This window comes from Urocitellus parryii, chromosome 1, assembly GCF_045843805.1.
Source record: "Urocitellus parryii isolate mUroPar1 chromosome 1, mUroPar1.hap1, whole genome shotgun sequence".
Classification (NCBI taxonomy): Eukaryota; Metazoa; Chordata; class Mammalia; order Rodentia; family Sciuridae; genus Urocitellus; species Urocitellus parryii.
This window is the reverse complement of record NC_135531.1, coordinates 120884549-120897417: the sequence shown is the minus strand read 5'-3', so window position 1 is coordinate 120897417 and position 12869 is coordinate 120884549. Positions and strand designations below refer to the sequence as shown.

Genomic DNA, 12869 nt, shown 5'->3' with positions numbered 1-12869 from the left:
CTCTGGACCCATAAAGCACCCCGCTTGGTCTGTATTGCTTTAGCCACTCCTAAGGGACAACAGTCTAAAGACACTCTGCAGAAATCTTCAACCCTTTAACAAGCACATAACCAAGCAGATAACAATTAAAAATCTGAGTTGTCTGATGCATTTTGTGTGTGTGTGTGTGTGTGTGTGTGTGTGTGTGCATGGGGACATCCCTGGGGCCCCAGCTAAAATACTAGCTACACCTGTTCAGCCTCTGTCACCTCATCACCAAACCAGAACAAAGCTGACTGCAGCAAAAGGCACCCAGACAAGTATTAGGTTGCACGGCAGGGACTGTTTGCTTTAAATCCCTGTGATCTGAGCTTCTGGCAGCTCTTCCCTCAGCTCAGATAAAGAACTCTGGCAGATCTAGCTGGGAAAGGGTAATGTGTGTGTGTGGAGAGCTTCCGTGAGAAAGGATGATGAGAGGGAGATACTGTGTGGGTCTGGAGTCAAGTCTATCAGGCTAGTATTGCTCTGGATGCATGGGATAAGAGGCAATGAATTTGTCTTCTGCTTAGTTGCTCTCCACTAGCTTGGAGATCAGGACAAATCCTTCACTGACTCAGTGTACCTCAGCTCCGCCCACCCTTTTCCCGTCAGACTAGCTGTTAAACACCCTCTGAGTTCTACCATAGGACACTTGGATACAACTGGGTAGAGCAATCTGTAAGTCATAGAAGGAGAGGGAAACTTTTCTATCTGGCAAAAGAAGAGACAATCACTGAGCTGATTCAGTGTGTTTCCTAGAGAATCTGAAATTGGATGTGGGCTTTCCACTTGTGTTGTTCCTACCAACTTGGCATGTCATCTGGCACAATGCCCAGCCTGCCTGCAGCCTCTCCCCGGATCAATCCATTATCCACATTACTGCCAGGTAGATTTCTAAGGCACTGACACATGTGCTTGCTGCTTCACACACTCACAGCAGGGCAGTGCTCCAGTGCCCAGCAGCTCAAACCCCACATGTGAGGACCAGGCTACTCCTGCCTTCCCTATCCCCCTCAGTGGCTGCACCCTACTAAGATCTCACAGGCCCCGTGTGAGACCTCTGAGTTTTGTTTCTAAGCAGCACACTTGGTGTTTTTGCACTAGATCTCTCCAGTTCCTTGGTTAGGTCTCTAGACAACTCACACAAGAACCAGCTCCAAAGTTCCACATGACCTTAACCTTTGGGGAGCCCCCTCAACAACACTGATGCTTATATCCAAATGGTAATTACAGAGGCCATGTCAGTCTGTCTTTGTAAATGAGAAGGCAGGAACTATACCTAGTCAATTCAGTGCTGAACAGTGATATACCTCACAAATACAATTGGAAAATGATTTGGGAAAAGATGGCTAGGCCAGATCAAGAGACCACTGTAGGCCCCAACCTGCAGCTTCTCACACTCAAACTGACCTAAAGCATTAAAAAAAAAAAAAAAAAATTACCCTGGAAGGTCAAGAGTAAAATACCTTAGCTGAGGACTTATTTTAAACAACGGTTTTTAAAAATACCCAAGAGGGGAAATCTGATCCAGGCATTTCATATTCTGCAAAATAATAATCAAGTACTGCATCCCAATATACCTCCAACCGTGTCTTCTGAGTTATAAGAAAGAAATGCTAACTAGGAGTAAAATCTAGCACCCTTCACCTTATTAATATGTAAAAAGGCTGAAGTCACATCTGTGCAAGGATCTATTTTTAGTGGACCCTACATACTAAAATCCTAGCCTTGATCTCTTAAACTATCAAGCCTACCATAAATGTTTGATGATGAACAAGCCCATAAAAAGAAAACGCATAAAATGAATAGAGGGAGTCAATGCGTGCTCTGCCTTTTAATTACCAGTGGCTTCTGCTAAAATTCTGCTCCAGGCTGGGGGCAGGCATAGAAAACACATCGATAATTTGGGTGGGGGGAGCAGGGTGTGGATATTGCAAACAGATATGTCTAAGGGCATAGTTATTTATGCTGGGGAAACTAAATAGAGATAGAGGAAGAGGAGAATCATGCCGAAAATGAGCAGAGGGTGGGGAAAGCGGCTATAAAAAGATAAAAAATATATATATTTAAGAAATTAAAAAAATAAGCACCCAAGACGCAAAAAATAATGTAGAACAGTCTGGTTTTATTACTTTTCAGTAATAAAGAGCCTTTTTCTTGCTTTTTTTCCCTTTTTTTTCTTTTCTTTTTGTTTTTCTTTTTACAACATACATTAAGTCGTGAATCAGATGTTAGGGGATGTGGAGATGGAAGGAAAATTGGTGACATCACAATATTTTTACAACTTTACAACAAATATAAATCTGAGTTTTTGCATCTACAGTGTCTAGCAAGGGTGGGAAGCAAAGGCACACTCGGGTTTATGGACCCTCCCCCCACACGCAATGGGGAAAAGAAAGGGGGAAACACTTCAATGCAGAAGACCAGCTCAATACATGTGGGCATAGTAGGGTTAACACCGCAAGTGACAGGTGGTGGGATGCAGGGATATGGGACGTGTAAGTTATGACACAGGTCTCCTTAGCACAGCGGAGACAATGATGCCCGCAGACACCGGCATTCGGTGGTGCTCAAGTCGACGAGTGGTGGGCACGACACTGTCAATACTCTTGGGAGTCAAGCACGAGGGTGAAGGTAGCAGGGTGACACACACCCATCACCTCCCTAACTTCTGCATTTTTTGAAGAAAAGGGAGAAAACAGTATCTTGATTTCCAGGCAAGTCTTCCAGAAATCATGGGTTCAGGGTACAGAGTTCACAGAATGTGAACAAGGACTCCACTAAAAAACAAAACAAAACAATAGCTACAACCGACCCCAAACAAACAACCAAACCTGGAGGAACTCTGGGAGCCAAGGGCTGTGCTCGCACCCGCAGCGACACTCAGATCTGACTGTGGAGCCACCGCGTTCCCCTAACCAACTCAGTCTTTCTCTGCAAGTTTCTTAAAAAATTTTCAAAGACAAAACTAAACCCAGAAGATCAAACTAGAAATTAAAAGGGACAAGAAGACCACCAAATATACTGTTTAACGTTTTTTTTTTTAAAAAAAAAAACAAACAAAAACACTAACAACTGACAACAATGCTTACGGTTTACAGTATGTTGACAATTCTTTTGTTCATGATAGAGTAAACAGAAGTCTCTTCTGTGTGCTTGAACGAAATGAAAACCATGGGGAGAGACACACAGGCCATCCCCTCCCAACCTCCTAGAAACAATAACAAAATGATAAAGAAATTTAAAAATAACTGAAAATACTTTGCCCCAGTCAATGTGTTTGCAGCATCCATTGTGGTTGGCCTCATACTTCAAGTTACTCTTTAATCACAGCAGGGACCAGCCTGCCTGCATCTATTTCCACATCGTTGCTTTGTGTGCTGTGTACGTGCAGCACAGCTTGGAGACTCCTCCCGGGTGCCTGCCCAATGGCACACAGTGTATTCTCCAGCCAGTGGACACAGCAGAATGAGGACTGAGACGTTAGCCCCTTTTCTGCTGCCTAATGAGGATGTCACCATATTGAAATGATCTGAGAATATAAGGGAAGCAGGGGCTCTGGGATTTGCCACCCACGACACTGGGGTCCACGCTCGGCAGCACAGCCAAAGGGTGGTTCGAGTTGGCACGACTAGAAGGCAGTGTGAATCAGAGGGTGTGTGCCACCCAGCGCTCCCAGGCTGCGGTGTCTTTACGACTTTTGCCGCTGTGTTCTTCTTCCATCTGCTTGACTCCAATCCCCCAGAGGGCTGGAGTGGGGGTCGTGGGGAGGGTTAAATAAATATCTGCATTTATTTCAAAAGGAAGAAAAAATTGATCATATGACAGTTTACAGGTGTACACAACTCAGGGTGTAAGGCACAAATTTACATGTGGAAAACAGGCTATTCACAGATGTAACCCCACGAAAAACCCGTGTGATCAAACCATTAACTTATGCAAGGTAGCAGCCAGCATTTTAATTAGTTCACACTGATTGTGGATTTCGCTTTGCTGTCTCACATGCAAGGTGAAATGAGATGGTAGATCTCAAGCTGGTGCCTTCGCAGAAAGTGGGGACCACTGACAAGAGCCACTTCGGCAGTAATGGGACATGATGTGCCATTCTAGAAGTTTCTCTCCTGGTTGCTTCAGAAGTTAGGATCTGGAAGGACTATGAAACTAATGGATTTTTTTTTTTTTGCATGTTATGGCCAGAGACCTGACCATCAAATTAACTGGTAGACTTAAATAAATATTCCCCTCTTAATGCTTTCCTTTAGCTACAGACCAGACAGTCCAAACACAAAGCTCAGAATTCCAGCTCCAACTTATTTACTCAGTGAATTTATTGTAAAAATAAAGAAACTCAATTATTCCAGTTAATGGATTTCACGTTAAATAGTTTTAACTTTCTGTGGGCTTCAGAAGAGCTGTTCATAGGATGATATATGGAAGAGTCCTTTCCTTAAGAAAAAAAAAAAAAGAGTAGAACAATAAATAAAGAGTTACTTGCGTTAACGGTCACGTTATTTCATTAAAAGAGAGGAGCAGAAATCTATGACATAGTTGCCCAACATGGCATTTATCCGCTATAACAGAAAAGCTGTAACACTGGTGGGCATTTCACAGTATCTGCGCATAGTAAACTTCTGCCATTGTTAAAGTCTGAGTTAGAATTATCAATGAATTCTTTATATATATATTTTTTTAATTTTCATGATTTTTAAAAAAATGTATTTGTGTTTTTGCAGTTTGGAACGCTAGCCCAGTTTGGCAACGTCCCGTGCAGTCATGGACACCATGTTGTGGCTGCTGTTCAACTGTGTGTGTGTGTGTGTGTGTCTGTGTGTGTTGTTGTGTGCATGTGCATGTGTGCATGGGGGGGTGGGTGGGTATGTGCTTTTGGCTCATGTTTGTGATGATAACTGAAGTCTTTTGTGGGTCCAACCTGCTGTAGGGTGTGCGGGAGGGTGAAGGAAGAGAATGGAGGTGAGTCCCACTGTTGCGAACCTTCACCAAACCACATGGCCCGATTGAGAGTACCCCTGCGTCCCAGAGGAGGACCCAGCTAGCGTCCTCAGTTCTGCCGTGGGCCATCTTGGTCTGGTGGATACTCCAGGCAGTTGAGAACCTTGCTGAGCTGAGCGGGCGCTCGCCTTGCCTGCTGGTTCGACTCCTGACCCCCTCCCCCTGGATTATGTACACGCATCATTGGGCTTCATGGATGTGGAAAGGGGAGCAAAGGAGGGTTTGGGAGGTACGTCTGGCTTTAGCGAGGGAGTACGCTTCAGCCCCGACCTCGTTAGTGAATTGTAGGTGTTGAGGCTGGGCTGCCTCGAAACAGTCACGGCCTGGCCCGATGCCTGGGAGCTGTGCACCTGGATAGAGTCCACCCTCTGTGGGGCAGGAGGCGGGTTATCTCCCCTGCCAAAGCTCTGGTTTCTGGAGAGGTGAGAGGAATTGGAGGAGTTAGTATTGTTTCTTTTAAGAGTGGTGGCCTGGTGGCTTCTCGTGAGCGAGTTCGTGGGGTAGCTCCTTTTATAGTCAACCCCGTAGGAAGAGGAGTGGTGCATTTCCAGTCGCTTGCTCAGGCCGTTCTGGGACAGGGAGCCTCCCGGAGGGCCCAGGGAGGCCTCGCGCTGTGGGACCTTGGGGGGCAGGCTGTCTGGGTCCTCCACGAGGCTCACCCCATGGTTGGGACTCTTGCTGCTGAGATGATCTTTGATGGTCTTGTACTCCAGGGTGGCGGCCTGGTCCTCCAGTGCCATGTGGGCCACCTCACTCAGTTTGGGCTGGTCCACGTACTCATGCTGGTAGCCCTGCTGTGTGATGGGCAGGACCACCACGCTGGGGATGTGGCTGGGGGAGGCCCGGAGGGGCAGGTCCGTGGGAATCACAGGGGAGCCCATAGGGGGCATGTCCTTTGTGCAGGCATTGATGAGGTTCTGGTTCCTCTCCCACTCCCTGCTGCCACGGCTGGGCTTCCGCTTCTGCTGCAGTGTTGGGGTAGACTCTGGGGTGGGCAAGGCCGTAAGGTCCAAGTGGTGCTGGTCAGCCTTAATGAGCATCTTGGCGGTGTTGCTGGGAGTGGCAAGCTTGCCGTTGTGCATGAGCGGCGTGAGGATGGCCTCTGGTTTGGGGTCTTTGGACTGGGTGTCCCCAAAGAGGCCACTGAGCTTGGTGACACTGCTCATGGATCCCCTGCGTGAGTGAGCGAGCTCCTTCTCCTTGCGCTGCACCACAGCCACATCCTTGCGCCGGTGATCACAGACACAGTACACGATGATGCCAGAGAAGACGGCCCCCATGACAAAAGCCAGAATGACTGCAATGGCCAAGAGGGTGACAGGAACGAGCTGATCATGGCCTTTGAGGTAACTTTCCCGAATCACTCCTGCAATAGACATCACACATGGTGTTAAGAAACGAAAACACAGGCGAGGCTTACCGTTGCTTGGCACTCACCCTGTTAATTGATAACAGTAATAAGTGACAGCGGCACCTCTGCATAACTTGTCTTCAGGGTACAGCTTGCCAGACATTCATCAATTAACCCCCCCACACACACACACACATTGTGAAGTGTGCAAATCAACTTCATTTGTTGCCTTCTTTGTGTTTTTTATTCTCTCCAGTACATTCTTCTTCTAATTAGAACATGACATAGTTTGGGCTTTCAGAATTTACTTATGTCTCTCCCTTTTCATCTCTTATCAGTCTTCCCCTATAGAATTAGGATAACTGAGATATTTTGAGTCTGGAGGAAGAGGGATGCATATTAAATGAACAAGTCTCAGAACAATGCCAGCGTCCAGTTTTCTCATGACTGCCTCCTTGCACCAAGGCCTCTATCTGGAGCAAACTATATTTGCTTTTCAAGCAACTAGAGGGTAGAGGGTGTATGTCATTTACAGTGAAAGAAAAGAGCTAAAGCTAATAGATTACAATGTTTATGCTTATTTTGCATTAAAAAAAATCCACTCTCAATTTCAGATAAATACGCTGAATGTTTGAATGAAGCACTCTCCTCGCTGGAAATGAAAGAATATTTAGAAAAAAAAAAAGCAGTTGGGGCCTTGTAGTGGATTTGAGAAGTGTCAGGTCCCATTATTATGCTTAGGGTTTGCTGTCACCATGAGATTCTTCGGCAGAGTTATCTCTTCAATTTAATAAAAATTATGTGACTACACCCGTCTATGCTCTTACACTACATTAACCAAGATGCTATGTTTCTGAAGGAAGTTGCTTTCCCTGTTCCTGCTTAATCAGCCACCAAGCTGAGCAACTCTAATCAAATGCAAACACCCGAAGCTTTTATTTTTTTTTAATACCACATGAGAATACACATCACAATTGTCAGATCTCAAGTGCTTGATGCAGTAGCTAAAAAAAATAAAATCTCAAATACCTCAATTCCTGCCTCTGGAGAGGAAAAGAACATGAATACATTACAGGCACTGCATGGGCTGAGGAAATGTAAACATTGTTCCTATTATGGAAACGAGAGCAAGACAGAAAATGTACCTTCTCTGGTCTCTGGAGACACATTTTTCATCTACTAAATCAAGTCTTTCTGGAATATGTTTAATGCATTTTACTGGCAGGTATCAGTGGCACAGAATTAGAATGAAATGAAATAAAAATCTCTACCCCTTTCCAAACCCACAACATACAACCCTTAAACTTCAGCTGAAATGTTTTTTTTTTTTTTTTTTTTGTGTGTGTGTGTGTGTGTGTGTGAAAGTTGAGACCTTGAAGAAATGCAGCTTTGTCAGATGGCCAAGTGGGGGTGAGGGGTGATTTCTTGCTCAAGTATTTTGATAACTGTGTGATGGTTTCAAAACTCTGAAGCCTCCTGCGTGAAGATGACACTCCTTTCTTTCCAGAGAACCTTCTCCCCTTGCCCTCACTTGTGACATCACATGTGGTTGCTGTGGAAATGACTGTCCTGTGACAAAGGATTGTGACCTCAGGTGGGAATCAATAGAAGCAGCAAATCTCTCTTAAGAAAAAGGATTCTGTGATTAAACAAATACCCTTGGAGATGAGGGAGATGAAGGGCAGCTGCCCTAAGAAAGAGTTTAAGAAGGGAAGATATTGAAAAAATTCTAAATGTGACACTTGCCAAATCTTTCAGATTTATCTTCATGTGATTTTAAGGGGTGGAATCAGAGAAGCAAAAAATGATTGGCTCTAACTCACACCTTTTATGTGTGGAGTTCCCCAAACAATGAAGCACCTTGCATTCAAATATGTTTTAATACCTAGTCAAGCAAGAGAATGTGCTAATGAAAAATTTCTTCATAAAATTTGCATTTCCTTGTTGTTATGCTAAAATAGCAACAGATTTTCCTTTCATTCTGATTGTGTATAGGGTTCTATTGAACATGGTTCTTAACCACCTACACATAATTGCACAAAAATGTACACCTGTGAACAAAATGGGCTTAATTTTCCTCATTGACTTGGTGATTTCAGTGGGGTCTAACATAGGCTAGCTAAGTACCCACATTGGTAGTGGGTAGTAAGTAAAATTTTTTGGTAATAGGCATTCATGGAGCCCCTTCAGGCGATCATATTTAGGGGATAGGGGACTGTGTAGTTTAATAGGAAGCAATTGACAATGGGCTTTAACAGTGTACAGTTTGAATTGACCTCTTAGTTTAAGAGGAACATGGAAAAAGTAAGGTTAAAGTCCAGCCTTGACTCCTGTTTAACCTTACTTGTTCCTAGCCTCCCTCAATCATGGGAAGAAATGTGTTTTCTTTCATTATCAAGAGTTTCAAGAGGACTCTAACCTGTCCATGGTATAATATGTTAGGAATGGTATGTGGGTTCCTAATATAATCATTGGAATAAGAATAGCCTGAGGAAATAATGATCTTTATTTTTGAAATCTGCAGAACAAAAACATCCCCAGACTAGGTGATTAGGATCAGTTGTACTTAATTTGGCCACAAACCTCCACCTCTGTCAAGATGGACTTTAACATGAGAATGTTCTACGTCTTCCAATGGTTAGCTTGTCATATAATAAAGTTCTGGCGTCTAAACACAGTCTTGCTGATGGACTGGCTTCCGGCATGGGAGTGAGCAGTGCAAGCCTTTTGCACAGTAATAAGGTTAGAACTATTCATTTATTTCATTGGGAAAACTACACAATTTTCAAATTTATACATTGCTTCCTAACCTTACTTTTAACTCTTTTTTTTGTGTCTGAAGATCATTAGCTCAGACTCATGGAATCTACTTGCTCTTTCACTGAGAAAGACTTTTTTTTTTTTTTTTAATGGATGACACTTGAGTTCAGGTTCTTTTTTGGGGGTGGGCAGTTGTTAACAAGTCAAGCAAGATCTGACCTTTGAGGAGACGATCTCATTTTGTTATGTAAATAGTGCCCTTAAAAACCATTATGACTTATTTCATCTTTCAGACTTAAAAGCATCTGCTTGGGCAAATTCAGAAACCCCACCCCAAATTAGAAACAGATCAGAGATTAAATTGAAAGTGCAGTTGAAGATAAGGTTAAGGGTTATTTTTGGAAATGCCTTTCCAAACAAAGCTTTCTGCTTGTATCAAGAAAAGGGCTAGGAGCATTCATGCAAATGATCAAATCAACTTTGTGGTCCTGGGATGTAGTTCAGGGGTAGAGCACTTGCCTAATGTGCACAAGGTCGTGGGTTTGATCCCTAGCATTGCAAACACAATTTTGTGGCCTGAGCATCATGAAGGATGGAACACAGCAATCTCAACTAAAGGGTCATCTGGGATGAAACAAACAACACTAGAGAATATCTCAAAGGGCCTGGAGTCTTGGGCCCATCTATAGGCTGGGTGACCTTTTGGCAAGAGACTTAACATCTCTGGGCCTCAGTTTTTTTCATCTATGATGTGGGGTTAACACAATCTTACTGTCTTACTGAGTGTTAGAAGAATCAAATAAAGAATAGGAAAAAGCTTAAATGCTGTAGTTTGCTGGGAAAATCTAAAGGTCAAAAGAAGCCACAAGATAAGTGGTAGGTGAGAGGCTCATAGAGGGCTTCAGGAGGATATAGTCACAGCTGCTCCAGTTGATGCCATTAGCTATCGATCTCCCAGGGGAAAGAGGCAGATGTGTTCTTCTCTGCTTCAAACCTGGTGCTATTCAAATGTGGTCAAGGAGATGAGAGGAAATGTTGAGAAAATGACATAAAGAAATACCTCTCTTTCTGAACTGTCTATAGGTCTTGAATTTGGAAATAATTGAAAACAAAACAGGGAAATGTCAAACAAAACAAAGGGATTGTATACTCCTAGTGCAGTAATAATCCTATAGTCAGCTCCTCCAGGACAGGGACCATGTATTATTTGCATTTATAACCTGACCACCCTCATGGCTCAGGGTAGTATAGCTAAATCCATGACTGCTGAGCACGTGATTTTTAATACACAGAGATATTTTAAAATGTACCTCTAAACTTGTAGGTCATCTTAGGAGTGACTATAACCTTGCTTTTGAAGTCACAGCAAAGAATTATATCTCTAATCATAACAGAATTTTAATAGCAGCATCTATCAGACAAATCAAATGAAATCTATAAAGGTGCTCAGTGTTTGTTCAAAACGAGGAGAGAAACAATTTTGAAAATAAAAAGAAATTGGCTCTGGGATAATTCCAAAAGAGCCAACGAGGGTAAATGGGTTATTTGTGACAACTGAGAGCTCCAGTGGAATTGAATAACTCAGAATAAATGCATCTCTGCAAAGGGCAACAGGCTGGAGCTAGGGTGAGCATCCAGCCCTTCAGATCTTGAATGGAAGTCCTGGGGAAGTGGAAAGCCTTTTTTAGGGAGGTATGCTCCCCTGCCTAGGCTTCCCCACACTGCAGAGGGAACACAGGTAGGCTTCTTCACTCTGGAGTATTGATATGCCTTTCTTTACCAAGCCCAGGCCTTCTGCTCTCACCAACTGAAAATGGGGCATTAGTAATGAAAACAGTATCTGAAACATCCTTTGCATTGATTCATTAACCACTAGCTATTTCTCACCAGTCATGGGGTGCTAAATGGTTATTCTTTCCACCTTCCTATTGCAGGAAGCAAGGCATACAATGGCTTAGAGATTTCTCTGAAATCATGCCTTAAATTGGCAGAACTGAGAAAGAATAGAATTTCCACTTTTTCTTTTCTTTTTTTCCCCCTCTGAGGTGAGAGTTTTCAGATACTGCAGGGAGGCCTTAGTGAGATAGACTGAAACTCTCAGAGGCCAACACAGTGAAAAGCTTATGAAAGACCCTGCCTTGCAGGCCCAAACAACAAGATGGTATTTGTACTGTGCCTTAAAGATGCACAGGATTTCAGCTGGAATGAAATGCAACAAAAATCAAGAGGTGGAGAGAAGGAAAGGGAAAACTGTATTCAGTAATAGTCAATGGTCTCATTTCCTTCTGGTCCCTTATGCCCTAGGCATGAACCACCCTGCTGGACTGTTCCTTGCTTCTGGGCTTTCTCACAGGTTGTCCCCCTGCTTGAAATATCCCACCCCCACCATCCCACACATGCAACCTCATCCTTCATTATCTCTACTTCAATGCAGCAACCTTCTTCCACTCCTCAGACCAGGTGAGCTCTTTGTTCTACAAGTGTCCCCAGAGCTCTGTTCTTCCTCTATCCTAAATCATCACTCCTAGGATATTGCTTTTATGTTTGTTTTTCTCACCTTGTCTGCTCTAAAAGGGAGGCATTCACCACTGAATTCCCAGACATAAAGGCGCTCAGTAAATATCTGTTAAACCAATAGTAAATAAATGCGTGAATGAATGAGTACATATAGAGAAAAGATATGAAAAACAAGAGCTACAAGCAACATTTGGAAAAAGGCCATGAGCAGCCTCAAATGACCAAAAAAGATGTTTGAAGACCTGTGAGTTTTGGAAGGAAAGTTCTGAGCTAATTGATCTGTACTGGTTTCAGAAGCAATATCTTTGCATCAAAAACATTTTATTTTTCTTAGTGTTTTTAAAATTAAAACTCATTCTTCAAGTATACTTATCCCTTGCACCTTACCCAGATATCTGGAAGATAATTGTCATATCAAATTATGAAGTAAATCAGACAAACATGTACACTCAATTGCACCTACTAAGCTAAATACCAAGAATTAGCCCTCCCCATCCCCACCCCAATTACCTCTCTAAATGTGTACAACCCAGGCAGCCAGTAACCCGAAATGGTTAAGTGTGCACTTTCCCCTCTCACCCTTGCTTACTGGGCTGCCTGTTTCTGAGCTGCTGTGATATGATGGATGTGTCTGTCTCCATAGTGAAGTGATTAATAGGCATCTGTGTAAAGCGGACCCGGTGACCACAAAGACAACAAAGCCTCTCTGTGTCCTTTAGAGAAATATGCAAAGGCAAAAAAGGAGGATGGACGTTTCCTCCATCACTGAGCAGAGAGGGTTTGTGTTGGGTCTGAGAGCTAAGAAAGATGGCAAATCACCAAGAAAAGCCCCCAGAGTAGGATCCCCTAAAATAGACTCTTGATTCTGCTTTATAGTAAGACAAGCCTGCAATTTCCTTGAAATCCTCATAACAAGTTGGGTGAATGGAATCTAACAACCCAATTTTTCTTGTTTGAAAATCTTATTGCAAAGAAATGCCAGACTCACAATCCTGCAAGGCGATCAGAATGAATGAACTAATCAGGAGCCAAACATCACCAGGCTAACCACACAGGGCCCACTGTGAGCCCCATTAAGGAGAGAAGAAAACAAATAGGGAAAAACCCCAACTGGAGACAATTTATTCTCCACACCACACCCTAGCCAATCGAGATGACCACACGGAAAGCGAAATGGGAGCACTCTGTGGTTATCTCGGCAGGAAGCAGCCTT

The 12869-nt window shown here is 43.4% G+C and overlaps 1 protein-coding gene across 3 annotated transcripts in view; it reads right to left on the bottom strand.

Moving 5' to 3' along the window:
- Positions 1-3071: 3071 nt before the first annotated feature.
- The window catches only part of Sema6a (semaphorin 6A), a 124486-nt gene continuing 114688 nt past the window's right edge, over positions 3072-12869 (bottom strand). For all 3 annotated transcript variants that reach the window (XM_026402208.2, XM_026402210.2, XM_077801262.1), the window contains one exon: positions 3072-6394. In XM_026402208.2, coding sequence (XP_026257993.2) covers positions 5196-6394 — 1199 coding nt within the window. In that variant the 3' untranslated portion in view covers positions 3072-5195. The remainder of the gene's footprint in view (positions 6395-12869) is intronic.